This window comes from Chrysochloris asiatica, unplaced genomic scaffold (genome assembly GCF_000296735.1).
Source record: "Chrysochloris asiatica unplaced genomic scaffold, ChrAsi1.0 scaffold00040, whole genome shotgun sequence".
Taxonomy (NCBI): domain Eukaryota; kingdom Metazoa; phylum Chordata; class Mammalia; order Afrosoricida; family Chrysochloridae; genus Chrysochloris; species Chrysochloris asiatica.
Genome location: NW_006408558.1, coordinates 15656697 through 15673554, shown reverse-complemented (window position 1 = coordinate 15673554; position 16858 = coordinate 15656697). Strand labels below are relative to the sequence as shown.

Here is a 16858-nt window from a genome sequence, read left to right as displayed (position 1 = left end):
CGCGTTCCCTTCCCCCGCTGAATGGAGGTTCCCACAGCCAGGGACAGTAGGGCAAACGCGCGCCTCAACGGAATGCGCCCTCTCTGGCCTGCGATCCTCCGGGCTGCGGCCACCGCCCGGGGGGCCAGGGCGAGGGAGGCGGGGAAGGGGTAACTTTGGATTTCATTTCAAACAACGTGGTTTTCCTCCGGATTGGACCACCGACCCTTTGTCTTCAAATGGTCCCACGAAACCAGTGCAGAATACTTTAAAAGAGCACGGAGTCCGCAGTGTGCGCTGCGTGGTAGGTTTTACAAAGACAGTGCCGAGCATAACCCGCAATAGAAAAGTTGTGAAAAGTCACTTTTTCTTTTTTCAACATAATAAAATCAAAAGGCGTCCTCGACTCTGTTTGCAGCAATCACTCTTTAGGACACGGGGTGGTGGTTTCCCGGGGGGGAGGGGGCTGGGGGTCCGCCAGGCTGGGTTCCCCGGGTGGGAGCTGGGCGGCGAGCACTCCCTGCGGTGCCCCCAAATTCCTGCGCCTCCCCCACCGGTTCCTGGACGGCGCTGCACGCCCTCCGGCCGGGATTGCACTTTTGCGCCCGTCCCTGAGCGGGGAACTCAACGAAGTTCCTAGTTGAGATCTGCCCGGCCCGCCTAGTAACAGCGCCGCGCCCCCATTGGTTCATGCTAATTCCAGTTTCCTCTCTTTCTCCCGGTGGGGGTGCAGCTCCCTCCCGACTCGGGAGTCCGAATGACCGGAGTGGGCGATTTTCCTTATGCCCCGCTGCCCCTCGCCGACGCCGGTGGCTCGCGTCTCTGGCCAGGCAGGGGCGCACATGGGAACGCGAGTCCCCGGACCCTCGGGACAGAGCCGCCGGTGAGGGCGCGCGGCCCCATAAATCATCCGGCGGCCGCCCGGTTGGGATTTTATGAATGAAAAGCCGCCTGGCCGCCCTCGTGCGCTGGCTGCTGCTGCGGTGTCGGGGGCTGGCTGGGGCGTGGGTGCCCGGGGAGAGGGCACTGAAGTGGGCGCGCACTGCCCAATCATCCACTGCCTCGGGGGGTCAGTGACTCTCCCAGGCCCGGAATATTAGCCACCCTTATTCCAGCGGGGGATGGGGCATGGGAGGACCCCCCCCCCTTGCCAGGGGGCGCCTTCACTTGAGGCGGGGGCCCTTGCAAAGAAGACTTTCTGACAATTCTGTTTTCTTACTCCCCTTTGATTGTTAAGGGGTTCGGTGGTTTGGGGACACTGAACTGTATTCAGAAAGAACGCAGATGAATAATTTTCTAGATTTGGGACAGGTAGTGTAAAAACTAAAAATGTTAAGATTGGATAAGATAGCCTTTAGTTTTTAAAAAGCACCAAATAGACTACGCCATAAAAAATAAAAACACTATTATTATATATTTTTTTCATTTGAGTCTCTCTTATGTTTGAATTAATATCGGGGACCCGATCCTATCACCAAGATCCTATATAGATTTTGATTAAAACCATCAGCCCCATATTCCCATATTTCTCTACCTTTTCCATTGTTCGAATTTTTGCCAGCCCCACGGCAAATTCTCAAGTGGAAGAGACTTCCACACCTCCACCAAAACCAATTAGAAATGTTCCGGTGTTCTCGTCCCAGGCCGAAAAGCGACTAATATTTCCAGCTATTTTATTTCTTTCTTAATTTAGAAAATGAGCCTAGACAGAGACCCCAGTTTCGCAGCCTTCCATTCCGAGAGATTTTTCCCACTGTTGAAATGTCGGGACTGGGGGGAGGGAACTTTTGGCGACCCCCACAAGGGTGGACTTGCCAAAAGAGGGGGCAGCCCCCGGGCACCCCAGACGAACAGGACAAGATGAGGGAAATGTTGGTCACCATCTTGGGATGCTGCTGGAATTTTCGGGAACTTATTTTATTTTTTGAGGAAGCGTGTGCTAAGCTGAAGCAAGCACCTTTATTTAACGTTTAGGGCATTTTCAGCGACCCCCAATGCTCGGAAGGAAGGCACCACCAGGATCCTGCCCCGTGTCCCGTGAGTTAAACAGTTCCTGAAATTTACACGTGTTCTGAAAATGAAAGAAAAGGCCGAGCCGTGATTTCATTACTCTCCCTCCGCCCGTGGGTGCTCTCGTGGCGTCCTCGGAAATGTGCCCATTTTTCCGATTCGGATATAGGGTGTCACCGAGCCCCCGGAGTCTCCCCACTTCCCTGCGGTCTCCTTCGGCTGCGTGTGGCCTTGCCCGCCCTCCTTGTTGCCCCCCCCCCGCAAAGCCCCCTTCCCAAATCTCAAGGGACACACTTAGAGCGAATGAGTCCCCCTGAACCCCTCTTCCCTGAGGGGAGAAAAGCAGAAGAGGGGCGATTTGCATTTCTATGAAAACCCGTCTTAAGGGGGGCTCTCCCGCGGGGCAGGCTCTGCCCCTCGCTTCTCCCCGGCACTTGGCCCGCGCCCCCTCCCCCTACGCCCGCCCCGCCCCCAGCCCCCCCTCCCATTCTCTGCCCAGCTTTGATCTCTGCTTAACAACAGTAACGTCACAAGGACTATAGGGGAGTTTTGTTGGAAGTTGCAAAGTCCTGGAGCCTCCAGAGGGCTGTCGACGCAGTAGCAGCGAGCAGCAGCGGCCGCGCGCTCCGGCTAGGGGCAGACCAGGGCGAGGGAGCGCGGGGCAGCGGGAGGAGCAACGCCGAGCGCGCGGACCAAGCGGGAGCCGGAGCCCAGCAGCCAGCCCAGCCCAGCCTCATGGAGCAACAGCTAATGTGCTGTGAGGTGGAGACCATCCGCCGCGCGTACCCCGATGCCAACCTCCTCAACGACCGGGTGCTTCAGGCCATGCTCAAAGCCGAGGAGACCTGCGCGCCCTCCGTCTCCTACTTCAAGTGCGTGCAAAAGGAGATCCTGCCGTCGATGCGCAAGATCGTGGCCACCTGGATGTTGGAGGTGCGTGGCGCTGTAGGGACTTTTCTGCGACGAGTTGCCTAAATCCAAACTGCTTCTCCCCCCAACTCGCCCCCACACCCCAACTTTCCAGATCGCCGACGGAGTTTCAAGGAATTCCTCTTTTCTAAAGAAACAGATTTTGTGGGTATTTAGCTTAACCAGGAAGAAATGGGGATGGGGGTGGGGACGTTCAAATTAACCTTTTTCCTTGGAATGTAGGGCTCCGGAAGGGGTGCCTTCGGGGAAGCGAGTGCCCGGAGCACCCGAATGTGCTCAAAGGTGCGGGTCGGCAGGCTGGGTGCCTTTGGTGTCCCTGTCTGGCCGCCACCGCGCAGCCCCCTGCCTGCGTCCGCGCCTCGTCTCCAGGCCGACGTAGCCCCGGGCGCCGGCCCCGGTGGGAGGGGGTATCGATTTGATTTTTTAAGTTAATATCCTTGGACACGTATGCAAGGGCCACCCGTGCCAGTATTATGCGCCATCTTTGTTCTTTTATTGCAAAGCAAAAGTGTTTATTAATAATTGGGAGAGGGTGGGGGCGGGGAGCAGCCGGCCAGGCGCTGGGGCCGCGGCGAGGGGCTGCGCGGTCGCCAGGAGCCAGCGGGAGGGGCGCGGGGACCGGGTGTGGGCAGTTCTGGGGGGACCCTGCGCGGAGAGGGGGGACCCTTTGTTCAAGTAACGAGCCCCGGGGGCGCCGGGCATGACCAGGCTGATCCGGAGAACATGCCGTGCTGCAAGGTCGCGTGGCCCCCAAGTCTCTAGGAATTGACTCTAGTCTACAAGGGGTTTGGCTTGGGGGACCTGCCCAGAGCCAGTCGAGTGCCCAAAGCACATTTTCAGCCCCACGGTGGGCGTCTGGGGGATCCGGGAGTATTTTTAAATAATTTTTGAAAGTGCGGCGTAGTGCCCTTGCGAGAGAGAATCCGCGCTCGCGCCCAGGGGGAAGGGGTGCCCCCGAATTTGAGTCCCTGGGGCGCTCCCTGGAGCCCGCACCGAGCTCCCGAGCCTCGTCCCAGGTAAAGGGCCGCTCGAGGGTCATTTTCAGAGATTTTTTATGCACCCACTTATTTTTTTAATATTTTTAAATATTTTTTGAAAAGATGACGTCTGGGGAAATGCGCCGCGGCGGCCTGGGACGCCACCTTTGTGTCTCGCGGACGCGGCGCCCAGCCCCGTGGCCCGCCCCTCGGCCCTTTTGGTATGGGCTGCCGGCCAGGAGAGGACCCCTGGAGCCCCCCAGGTGGGCCCGGGTCCCGGTACCGCGCTGCCGCCCACGCCGCCCGCGGTGCCTGCTCCCGCCCCCACTGTGCCAGCCACGCGGGACTTTCCCTTTCAGTTTCGGGGCTGGGTGGGTGCGCGGGGGCGGGGACGCGTCATCGGAGGCTCCTGCCACCCCCCGCCGGGTGCCTCCCGGGCGCGCGCGGGGTGGGCGCACGGGGACGCCGGGCGGGAGTATCCCTCCACGCGCCCGGCTGCGGTGGTCACGGCCCCCGCGCTCCTACAGGTCTGCGAGGAGCAAAAATGTGAGGAGGAGGTCTTCCCGCTGGCCGTGAACTACCTGGACCGCTTCCTGTCTTTGGAGCCGGTGAAGAAGAGTCGTCTGCAACTGCTAGGGGCCACTTGTATGTTCGTGGCTTCTAAGATGAAGGAGACCATCCCCCTGACGGCCGAGAAACTGTGCATCTACACCGACAACTCCATCCAGCCCGAGGAGCTGCTGGTAACCGGGAGACCCCCCACGACCCCGGGGGTGGGGGTGGCAGAGAGGCGTTGCTAGCCACTTACAGATCGTCGACCCCAAGAAAGGGCGGCCACACTGCTTGGGGGTTAGGGGCTACCCCTGGGAACAGGAGGCAGCAGTTTTCCCGTCCGCCCCCCACCTCCACGCCCGCCGCCCCACATCGCACATGCGACCACGTTTGCGCCCGGGAGCGCAAGCGAAAAGTAGGCGGCGCGCGCCCTCTAGCGGTAGCGACGCACACAGGCCGCCGCGCTAATTAATAAGGCCTTTGGTTCCAGTTGGTGGGAGGTCTTTTTGTCTCCACTTGCTAACAGTTGGCTTTAATGATAATGAGCGCTGGGGCCTTTTCACGTGACACCTTCTCTGTTTTGATCCGGGTTGTCTGTTCCTCACCCCAATTCCTGGACCTATCCACAGGCCGGGTCCTTCCTCCACCCGGCTCCTGGCCCCCATCCCAGGCCCCCCTGTGCCAACGCTGAGCTCCTCTTTCTCTGCCGGCCTTGCTCCCTCTCCACAGCAAATGGAGCTAATTCTGGTGAACAAACTCAAGTGGAACTTGGCCGCCATGACCCCCCACGATTTCATCCAGCACTTCCTGTCCAAGATGCCGGTGGCCCCTGAGAACAAGCAGATCATCCGCAAACACGCTCAGACGTTCGTGGCTCTCTGTGCCACAGGTAAGGCTCAGGGGCAGCCCCTCTCCTTCCTCACCCCGCCTCTCCCTCTTGGCCTTAGTTTCCCCATCGTAGTACAGACCACACACACACACTGCTCTCTCTCTGCTCCTGCTCCGTCTCCCCTTTTGGAGCACCAGGAAAGTGAAAAGGGGGTGTCCCCTTGGTCACGCCCACCATGCAATGTCTGAGCTTTGGGATGCAGCTGCGGTCACTCGATCTGGAAAGGGTTTACTTAGGCAGCAGGCTAGCCTCTTTGCCCCTGCCAAACCCCCACTTCCAGCCCTTCCCTCGTCCTCAAGGGGCCTGGGGGATGAAGGGGACTCCCAGCCTCTCCCAAGCTGGGCCCCACATGTGGGGGCGGCCGCTCAGCTCTGCTGGGCCTGGGAGGGGCTTTCATTGGCCCCTGAGATCCGGCCTCCTGCCCGCTCCACAGCCCAGCCCATGGCCGCCTCTCATAGTGGACTGGGACCCAAGTGCCTCCCCAGTGGGGCGCAGCATTCACAGTTGAGAGGAACTCACTTGTAAGATCAGAGGGCACCAAAGAAGAGGGTGCTTGAAAGTCTTCTCCTATCCTCTCCAAAGGGACAAAGCTCCCAGGGCTGACATGGAGGCTTCATTCTGCTGCCTGGCTCAGCCCTGGTGGGAGAGGCTCCCCAGAACATTTCACTTGGACCAGAGCTGGGACCGTCTGCAGTCTCCTCAGGGTGTTTAGAGGCTCTGCCCGGGGCTGAGGGGGTGGTACAGAGGAACACACCAAGTACAGACATCTTGGGCGGGAGGTGGAGGTGAACCTTAGGGCAGCCCCTCCCGCCTTCCTACCCTCAGCCCCATGGGGTTGGGGAAGACTCCCACACATCTCTGTGGCCACTTTGGGCAGAAGGCTCTGGCTGGCTGGGGCGCCTGCAAGGAGAGAGGCCTTCTGCGCCCTTTTATGGAACTCTGAGTGGTTTTAGAGATAGGGCAAAGTTTCCCAGTGATACATCCAGGAGAATGTGGTGGTTCAGCTCTGAGCACCTTCCCTGGGCTCTGGGAAGTCAGCAGGGTGGATGGGGGTCTGCTAACAGAGCTTTCATGCTGATAATCAGAGTCCTTAGGCTGGGATGTAGCTCCGCTCCAGACGCTTGGATGCACCCACAATGGAGTTGGGGGTTGGCTCTGGCCTATCTCACACCCTGAATGATTGTGGAGGCACAAACTGCAAGGGGAAGAGGGGCAGAAGGGAGCCCCTGAGAAGATGCGCAGCCTTCCCTCCTCGGAGTCAGGGTTCTGTTTAGGGGGTCTGCTCTGTGCTGGGTTTGTGGGTACACACACTATGTGTACCTGATGGTCAGCTTTCAAAAGACCCAACACAGCTCACTGCTCCAGGTGAGATCACCAAGAGTCCGAATCCACTCTGGTAACTGGTAGATAGGTGAGTAAGTAGATACACAGCACACATACTACTGCCATTGACACCAAGTTAGTTCTAACTCCTGGCGACCCCCTGGGTGTCAGAGTCACGCCGTGCTCCACAGGGTTGTGTGGCAGTGGCCTTCCGCAAGCAGACCTCCAGGCCTTACTTCCGAGGGGCCTGTGGGTGGATTCGAACTGCCAACCTTTTGGCTAATGTCAGAGCGCTTAACCGGCTGCACTATGTATGTGTGCATATAATTCTTGCCAAAGCTGACCCAAGACGGGACCTCGAAGGGAAGGCCTGATGGTCTGCTTTCAAAAAACCGGACACAGCTCACTGCTCCAGGGGAGGTCACCAGGGGTCCGAATCCACTCTGATAACTGGTAGATAGGTGAGTAGATAGATTAGACAGACAACACGGTCAGACAGACCTGTCTGTGTGTACCGTAAGGTAGGAAGATGGATTGCCAGCCGTGTTGGAAGTTACCACCGGCTTAGTGTTACCAGACAGCAGGGCCGTGTCCCTCCACTGTGCAGGTATAAATCCTGAAATATTGGCCTGCCACATTTCCCCCCTCTGAATGGCTAATGGGCTCAAACATTACCCACTGCCACACCAGGGCTCCTAAGACCATGAATTAGGGATGAGTGTTGGAATATCGTGCCTGCTTACCTAAACATGAGGCCTCTCTCACCCCATCCCCTCTACTACAGCGGGGGACCTTGGAAAACACCAGGGACTGACTCACCCAGTTAAAGAAACAACCATGCAGTCACAGTGACCCTGGGTAGGGTTGTGTTTCAGAGGCTACAAATCTTTACAGGAGCAGAAATCCCCATCCTGCCACAGAGTAACTGGTGACTTGAACCAGTGCCCTTGTGTTTTAGCTAAGTCGCCTCATTACATGCCATCGAGTTGGTTTCGACTCATAACAACCCTGTATAGATAGGGTTTCCAAGGAGCGAATGGTGGGTTTGACCCTCCAAGGGTGGCTCAAACTGACCTTGCGGTCAAGTGCTTATCCTACAGAGCCACAGCTCAGTTGCCTAGTTAAGTGCCGTGGAGTCAGTTCCAACCCATAGCAAACCCTGTTTAGGGTTTCCGAGGAGCAGCTGGTGAGTTTGAACCACTGACCTTGCGGTTCAAATGGCTTTGCAGTCTGGTGCATTAATCCACAGTGCCACAGTTAGGGGGTCCTTTTTTCAGTTGATACAGCACCCAGAAGCCAGCTTTATCCTCTGCCCGGCTACCTCATCAGCACCCCCCACTCTGGGATACAGTCCTGGTGTGCCGGGAGCACACTGGTCCTGCCGCTTTCCCAATTTGTGCCGGCCAACCAGCCTGGCTCCATTCATGGTAGTAGTACAAGATGAGGCGAGGGGGCCAGCAAAGATGCCACTAGGTATGTTTGGTGACCAGGTCCACGTGGGGTCAGGCAGCACCCGAGTTTGTCTGGTGTGACGTGGGGGGGACAGGCTGAGTGGCTCCACCCTGTAGTCCCCATGCAGTGCGGGGTCAGCTGTTTTTCTCTACTGGTATTCCTGAGTGTATGTGTGGCATTTCTGAGGGCCAGGGCCCTTTGAGGGTCTCTGGACCAGCTACCTGACTGGCCGCAGTGTCCTGAGAGAAGATGAGGCCCATCTGGAACTGGGCCAAGTGGGATGTGTGCCCCATGTTTCCCAAGACCCTGAGGGGGCTGGGAGAGGGGCATGTGATGTCAGCCAGTTGCGTGGAGCTGGAGCAGACCTGGGTCAGGAGGCATGGGGGGTGGGGGGCAGGACCCATACAGCCAGCACCAGGCCACCAGTCCCAGGAGGGACAAGTGGGGCCCCCTGTCTGGCTGTGACCCTAGTCGGTCTTTTCTCATGGTACACAGTCACCAGATGTAGATTGTCCCATGTCCCTAACTGGGGGAACACAGTGATCGCTAGAATCACCCTGCTACCCCCAAGGAGCCTGGTGGTGCAGTGGGTTAGGCATTAGACTACTAACCATGAAGTCGGCGGTTCAAACCCACCACCAACCCTTCCTCAGGATAAATGAAATACTTACATGCTGGAAAACCTTTGGTCACGGCTCCCTAAGCAGAGGGGCTAGCGTAGACTGGGGGGGCCCCCTTCCCCTGGAGGGAAGGGTTGAGCTCTATCCTCAGGGTGGAGGTGGGGTTTGTACTGCTACTTAAGTTAGGGTCAGAGCTGTGCTCGAGGACACATCAAAAGGTTAACTGTTCCCAGCCACCCAGAAGTGCTTCCAAAGAAAGGTTCGACTATCTACTTCCAAGAAACCCACCATTGAAAACCCCATGGAGCATAGTTCTCCCCACTCAAGGACCCCGGTCCACTCAAAGGGTGCTAGTTTTGTAGTTTGGTGAAGAATTTGAGAGGCGACATCTTGTGGGCTCATGTTCCTTTAGTGTTTCAGGTGATACACTCAACCACCGGGGCTCCCAAGGCTGGGGGCAGAAGGGCATCTGGCCTGGCGGCCCCTGTGCCCATCAGCTGTGTTTTTAGCAGGCAGGTCTGCGTGTGGCCGCAGCACTTTGACGTCTGCGTGTGGGTGACCACTCTGAACATTCGGGGTGCACTCCCAGCCAGGCCCTTTGCGTAGGGTGCCTGGAGACCCTAAGAAGTCACTGCACCCTCTTCATGGGTCCTGCATCTCTCTCCCTGTGTCCCACAGATGTGAAGTTCATTTCCAACCCGCCCTCCATGGTGGCCGCGGGGAGCGTGGTAGCTGCGGTCGAGGGCCTCCACCTGGGCAGCACCAACAGCCTCCTGTCCTACCATCGCCTCACACGGTTCCTCTCCAAAGTCATCAAGTGTGACCCGGTGAGTAGTGGCAGCTGCACTAGGCACACGGATGTGGGCACCCGGGGTCTGATGGTGCAGTGGGTCAACACTGGGCACAGGGCAGGTGCTGGCCATGTTCAGGGGCAGAGGAGACTCGGTGAGGACACAGGAGACATGTTGGCAGGTCCTCTTGGACCCATGGACCACAGCCAAGGCCTCCCTGTGCCTAAATGATTGTGTTGGCCCCACAGGGCTGATACCTCCGATCTCTGAAAGGGGCTCCTTTGCAAAGCCCAGTACCTTCCAGAACTTTCCAGGAAGGGCCCCTCAGGTAGTCTCATGTAGCCCTTCACGAGAGTGACCCTTTGGGGAAGCTGGGCCACAAGGCAGTCCCATCCCTATCCTGAGTCAGTGAGGTCCAGCCTCCAGTGAGCTTTATCTGGGTAATAATGTGTGTGGCCAATAAAGACTGCCGTCACCGCGCCCCCGTGAGGCGTGGAGCGCTGGGCAATGACTCCACCAGAGACCTTGTTTTCCCGCCCCCCTTTGAGAGGCTGCCCTGCAGACCCCGGAGTCAGCCTGCTCTTTCTTCCTCCACAGGTCACTCTTTATTCCCCAGCCCTTTCTCTTCCTGTTGTTAAGTACTGTCAGTGGGTTCTTACCCATAGCCACCCTGCATAGGGTTTCCAAGGCGTGTGCGCGCCCCATTGGCACTTCTGGCGGAAAAATGAGAACCTGGTCAATGCGCTCCCTTTCTGGATGGTGGTCCCCACCCTCCCACACTGACTGCCCTGCGGCTCATCTGGGGATGTGGGGTACAGGCAGAGCAGGCTCCCTACTTCCTGCAGCTTTCTAACAACACGGGGCTTTAAAAGCCTCCAGGAGAACCCCTGGGCCAGAGTGCAATACTATGTGGGCTTTGAATCCCAGGCGCACTTGCACACAAGGCCAGGAGCAAACGATTCCTGCAACTCCACAGGCGCCACCTGCAGGCAGTGTGGGGAACGGCACCCTCTACTGCGGAGGGCCTGGGTGGAGGGGGAGCCAAAAGACCCCAGGGGAGGATGTGGAAACCAGCGATCTCACAGTGTTGGGCAACTAGGAAGAGGAAGCGGGGACCAGAGGGCAGCTGGACCTCCATGGCAGCTCAGCCTTCCAGGAGCCCTTGACGTTGCATGCTTGAGGCCTAGAGGTGGGCCAAAGGGTGCCGTGGCCTGGAGCAGCACCCAGGACCTCGGTTTTCTCATCTGTAAATAGGGCCTTTTGTGCCCTCCCTGCCTGCATGGGAGCTGGGCACTACCTCCAGGGTCCCTAGAACCCCACTTCTCTTAGCCTGGGGAGGGGAGAGGAGACCAGCTTGGACCTCACTGAGCCCCGTTTTCTTGCCCGGTGTCTCGCAGGACTGTCTCCGGGCCTGCCAGGAGCAGATAGAAGCCTTGCTGGAGTCCAGTCTGCGCCAAGCCCAGCAGCAGAACCTGGACCCCAAGGCTGCTGAAGAGGAGGAAGAGGAGGAGGAGGAAGTGGGCTTGGCGTGCACCCCCACCGACGTGCGGGATGTGAACATTTGAGGGCAGCGGGCCGCGGGCAGGCGGGCGCCATCCACCGCCACCGCAGCCAGCACCCCACCAAGAGGTGTCCCCTCTCCAGAGGAGGAGTAACCTGGTGGTCCCCAACAGCATCACACTTCTCGGGATCATTCCGCCGCCAGAAGGAAAGCTTCATTCTCCTTTCTGATTTTTGTTCGTTTGTTTTTACGTTTTTTATTTTTTTTTGTTCTTTCTCTCTACCATCTATGACATCAGCAAAAGAAAAAAAAAAAAGTTACCCCCAAACTGTCTTTAAAAAACAAAAAGTTATTTGCATACCCCTGAATAGGGGAGGGGGTGCTAAGACGCTAGATTTTATATCCCAATAATCACTAGTTTTTATATTAATGGGTTTGTGTTATAAGAATAGGCATGGATAACACAAAGGAAGTGTTTCCAGGGAGGACTTAGGGTTGATTTTTTGTTTTTTCTTTTAATGTATTTTAAAGAGAGAAAAGGAAAAAAAAAGTATAAAAACCTTTTTTTAAAAAAAAAAAAAGTTACGAAAATGCCAATAAACGATTTTTAAAGTAGAAGAAAAGGATTTTAGGTAGAAACATATTCTTGTGCTTATCCTCAAGAGCAGCACGGTTTTAACGTGGTTTTAGGCCTTTCTATATATCGCTTGCTTTTGCATGTAGTCACTTTAAAAGTCATTTGTACGTGTTTATTTGATTTCTTAGGTAGGCATGTAACATCCTCAACTTTATCCGCGATTGCTGGAGCCCCTTTGGTTAGCGTCCTCCGATACGCTAAGAGAAAACAAAATAGTGACATAATATATTCTATTTTTATAATCTTCGTATTTTTGTAGTTAACCTGTTGATGAAACGCTGGGTTTCTTTTTCATTTTGTTTTGGTTTATTTTTTGTTTGTTTGTTTGTTTTTCTCACTCAACGCACCTGTAACTGTTCACAGCCAGGTTAAAGATCCACAGCTACTCAGCTACATCTTTTGGGTTTTTTGGGATGTTTCTTTCTTTCTCTTCTCTCTCCAGTATTCTAAAACCATTCCATTTCAGAGCACTTTCAGTTCAGTTGCGGTTCTAAGGAATAGCTGTTTGTTTGTGTGCGGGGAGGGCTGGGGAGGGGATGGCAGTTTTGTTTTGTTTTTAATGGAATGGTTTGGGAAAGGTCATGTACTTATGTGCAAACAGGATCGTAGGGGCAAGGGCGTTGGCCGAAGGAGGTGATTTTTGAAGGCTATGTTCTGTCCACAGAACAAGAGTTCATACTCACATTGCCGAGATACATTCCTTTCCTTTTCTGTAGACAAGTTGAAGTTTAGACATCTTTTGGTGCCAACTGGTGTTGGAAAGTAGGGACCTTGAAGGTTGACCTAGACAGCACATAGTTTAAGGATTATCTTTAGATGTTTTACAGCTGAAGGTTTTTAAACACTAAAATATATAATTTATAGTTAAGGCTAAAAAAGAATATTTATTGCACAGGATATTCTACAAGGCCAGTATGATTCATAAAGTAATGCAATCTCCCCCTTGATTTAAAACACATACACATCTTCTGCCTCGGATGTTGCAGATCTCATATAAAAATTTTTTTTTTCATTGTTGTAAAAGATAGGTTTTCTTTTCCCTAGACAAGAAAAAGAAAAAAAGACAAGAAAAGCCACACATAGAAGTGGATTCGGCCGTCTTGGTGTTTCTTTCTCAAAGTGGTCAGATATGTAAGTGGCGGGTTCGGTAGGAATTTCAGTGGATTTGAAATGAGTTCGGTTCCAAATTCTCATACTTGAAGCCAGTTAAGTTCAGTTCCAAATCGGCATCTTTGAGGCGGGTTCGGTTCCAGATTAGTGTATTTGAAACGAGTTCAGTTCTGAGATGCTCTCCCCCACCTCCTTTTCCAGGAAGGTTTAACGACTGTAGGGCAATTTGCACATCCTGGTTTGGCATATGGTGTAATTATTATGTAGGGAGTGTTGAAGGGAGGTGGTGTGAGCGTTGAGGCTGATGCTTGAAGAGGGGATTGAGGGGGGACGTGTATGAGGATGGGGTGATGTCGGCCGGCCAGGCCCAGGCCCAGGGGTGGCTCGCATTCTGACTGCGTTGCTACCCATGCTTCCCAGTGTGGTTTGGAAACAGACTCACACGCTTTTCTTGTCTCTTTCACATTGTTTTGCTGCTATGGGCGGATCATTTGTCTTGTTTTACGATGTCATTTACTGCCAGGTTCTAAGGTTTTAATTTTCTCATAGAAAATTGTATTACGGATGCCTTTTTTTTTTTTTTTTTTTTTTGTAGAGTTGTTTTGTTTTTTTTTTAGTTTTGTTTTGTTTTTTTAAATGTGATCAATATGTGATTATTGCTCTATTCCAAAAAAAGAAAAAAACAAAAAACAACAACAACAAAAAAAAAACGGTTCCTATTTTACAATACCTCATGCTTCACTTAGCCATGTGTAGACCCGGAGGTCAGGTTCTGGCCCATGGCCTCCCGCTTCAGCAAACTCGCGGACAGGCGGCGGGCGGCGTCCTCCCCTGACGCAGGATGTCACGGGTGGCTAGTGGCCGCCTGGATGCAGAGCCCGGTCTAGGCCGTGTGTGGTCTGTTTGGAAGTGCTAGTGTGTCTCTTTGTGGTTGTGTTGATGATGTCGCAACGCCAACTCTAAAGAGACTCCAGCTCTCCATGAAGCCAGCTGGCTGACAGCACCGTGGGTCCAAACCAAAAGAGTGGGCGCATCAGTGGGCCCTCGGGGCCGGACCCTGCCCGCCCCCTCCAGGAACACTGCTAACGCTTACCTCAGAACCACCCGGCTGCGGCTTCTCAGAACCAAACAGGGTTCCGTAGTGGCAGGCGTGGGGTGGGGGTCTCCCTGCCCTCAGGGGGCTCGGGCTGCGTGCGTCTTCTGTGTTACGGTTGGTGGCGGCGGCTGCCACAGGGCCGCATGCACACCGCTCCCCGCCCTGTCATGTAACCAACACGTTTGGTGAAAGCAAAAGACAAACATGTCAAGTCTAGAAATAAAATTGGTAAAACCCCCGTGTGGTGGCCTGTCCGTTTGTTTCCTTGGGCTGGGAAAGGGTGGCCAGCAGGGCTGCCCCCTGAGCTGGGATCTCTGACCTCCACCCACCGGGGTGTCCTCTGGTTGAGAGCCAGTGCTGCGGGGGGCAGGGGCTGCAGGCATCCCTGGGAAGAGGGGGAAAGTGAGCCCACCACCCACCCTGGGACATGTCCCACTCACATTCTCACCAACCACCCTCCTCGGTGTTTACAGAGAGAAAGGCAAATAAGGGCTGAGTCTCATCCCTTCAGTGTAAGCTGCTGTTTGCTTGGGGTGAATCACAGCCTGGGGGATGCTGGGGGCAGGCACAGTGAACCTACAATTCACCCATGCCCTCACCAAGGGGTTGGGGGTAGTGACCAGCATCCAGGAAAGATGCCAGCAAGCTTGGTCTCTAGTCAGCAAGACTCAAGTCTGAGGGACCCTGGCTCTGTGACCTTGGGGGTCAGGCTCGGAGCTGCGGGGTCCTGTGTGTACCCCTAAGGTCATGCCCACAGCACAGTGGGAGTTGCTTTGTGCCCATTCAGAGGGGGGCGTTCTCCTTCAGCATTTAGGAAGTGCCGGCCTCCTCCAGGGGCGACTTCTAATGGGGTAGGGGGGACACCCAAAGGCTGGAAGGTGCCGTGTGCACAAAAGGCCTGTCACCAAGGGCCTGGCCACTTGGTGCCCATGGGCAGTGGCCTTTGAGGAACTTGGGAGAGAGACACTCTGGCCTCCCAGAGCCCCACTGCACTTCTCTAAGACAGCCCCTCTGCCCGGCTTCACCATACCCATGCCCTCAGCCCTGCTTCACTGCCTTATAGCATCAAAAGGACACACCTGGGGAGATGCACAGGCTTCTGGAAGCCCCTGGGTCCCAAAGCTACACCCCTCTGTACATGGATGTCTTTCACCCGTGGTGACACTGGGGGGCGGGGGCGGTGAGGGGGTGCAGACCCACCTGGTGGAGCTGTCAGACCGGGTGAGACCAAAATGCTATCTCTAAAGATACGCTGCAGTGTTTCAGCAGAGATTATTTATAAAAACATCTGTCATTACTTATTACATCAAAAACATGTCTTGCAAGCCCAACTTACAGGTGTCAGTATACCTAAAATGTACTTTGTGAAAGTTCTAATAAAAGGAACTCTGGTAGCGTAGTGGTTACGAATCGGGCTGTGAACCTTAAGGTGAGCAGTTCGAAACTGCCAGCTGTTCTGCAGGAAAAAGATGAGGCTTTCTGCTCCCGTAAAGATGTACAGCCTTGGAAACCCTGTGCAGGGTCACTATGAGTAGGAACTGACTCCATGGTATTTAACAACCACAACAGTAATAATAACACTTAACAGAGTCCTGGTGTGGCCCTATGGGTTAATGCGTCAGACTGCAAAGCCGTTTGAATTGCAAGGTTAGTGGTTCAAGCTCACCAGCTGCTCCTTGGAAACCATATACAGGGTCGCTATGGGTCAGAATCGACTTGACGGCACTTAACAACAACAACAATGCACTTAACAAGGAGCTCTGGTAGCGTAGGGGTTACAAATCGGGCTGCTAATCTCACGGTCAGCAGTTAGAAACTACCAGCTGTTCCGCAGGAGAAACATGAGGCTTTCTGCTCCCGTAAAGATTTACAGCCTTGGAAACCCTGTACAGGGTCACTATGAGTCGGAACCGACTCCACAGCACACGATAGCAACACTACACTTAACGGAGTCCTGGTGTGGCGCTGTGGGTTAATGCCCGGACTAGACTGCAAAGCCCTTTGAACTGTAAAGTCAGCGGTTCAAGCTCACCAGCTGCTCCTCGGAAACCCTATACAGGGTCACTATGGGTCAGAACCGACTCCACGGCACTTTACAACAGCAATGCACTTATTAGAAGTCCTGGTGTGGCGCTGTGGGTTAATGCACTGGGCTGCAAAGTCATTTGAACTGCAAGGTCAGGGGTTCAAGCTCACCAGCTGCTCCTTGGAAACCCTACACAGGGTTGCTGTGGGTCGGATCCAACTCCATGGCACTTCACAACAACAGCCATGCGCTCTGGGCAGAGCTGTCCTTATTACCAGAATACAATGGCACTTTCAACCCAGCAGTTCATCTGCATGTTCCACAAGCGTTTTCATTGTCTTTGTTGTTGTCAGGTGCCATCGAGTCAGAACCGACTCATAGCGACCCTATGCACAGCAGAACGAAACAATGTCCGATCCTGGGCCAACTTCACTACCGCTGCCACACTGGACGCCATCAATGCTGCCACCTGGCCGATCCATCTTGTTGGGGGTCTTCCTCTTTTTCTCTGACCCTCCACCTTACCAAACATGACATCCCTCTCCAGCAACTGTTCCCTCGGGACAATATGTCCAAAGTAGGAGAGACGAAGCTTAGCCATCCTGGCCTCCAAGGAGCACTCTGGCTGCACTTCTTCCAAAACAGATCTATTGGTTCAGAGTTGCTGATTTTGTTACATTTTCTGGTGTTTTAACTACAAGATTGTGGTAATACTTGTGAACCTACATCGGAAACTTCCTTGAGAATGATGTAATTAAAGGAAAAGAAAGCGAAAATAAGAAAATGCTTCCTGTCAGTTACACATGATGTTGTAACTAACAATGTTATATACATCGATGTAGAGCGGCTAGGTCGGCAGTTCAAACTCACCAGCTGCTCCTTCGAACTGACCCAACAGCAAGTCTGCTATTGTGAGGTGTCGCTGAGTCAGTTCTGACTCATAGTGATGCTGTATAGGGTTCCAA

At 54.5% G+C, this 16858-nt stretch overlaps 1 protein-coding gene across 1 annotated transcript; it reads left to right on the top strand.

Annotated features, from left to right (window-relative positions):
* The first annotated feature begins 2575 nt into the window (after positions 1 to 2575).
* Positions 2576 to 11088, top strand: CCND1 (cyclin D1). The gene is made up of 5 exons (XM_006860824.1): positions 2576 to 2922; positions 4424 to 4639; positions 5178 to 5337; positions 9411 to 9559; positions 10921 to 11088. Exons 1-5 carry the CDS (start codon positions 2725 to 2727, stop codon positions 11086 to 11088), a joined length of 891 nt encoding a protein of 296 aa, XP_006860886.1. The 5' UTR covers positions 2576 to 2724.
* Positions 11089 to 16858: the final 5770 nt, after the last annotated feature.

Bases quoted from the DNA above. Each gene is read 5' to 3' on its own strand.
- CCND1 (XM_006860824.1), top strand. From the start codon at position 2,725: ATGGAGCAACAGCTAATGTGCTGTGAGGTGGAGACCATCCGCCGCGCG. The intron at 4,640-5,177 runs GTAACCGGGAGA...CCCTCTCCACAG, and splicing joins TCCAGCCCGAGGAGCTGCTG to CAAATGGAGCTAATTCTGGT. The intron at 5,338-9,410 runs GTAAGGCTCAGG...TGTGTCCCACAG, and splicing joins CGTGGCTCTCTGTGCCACAG to ATGTGAAGTTCATTTCCAAC.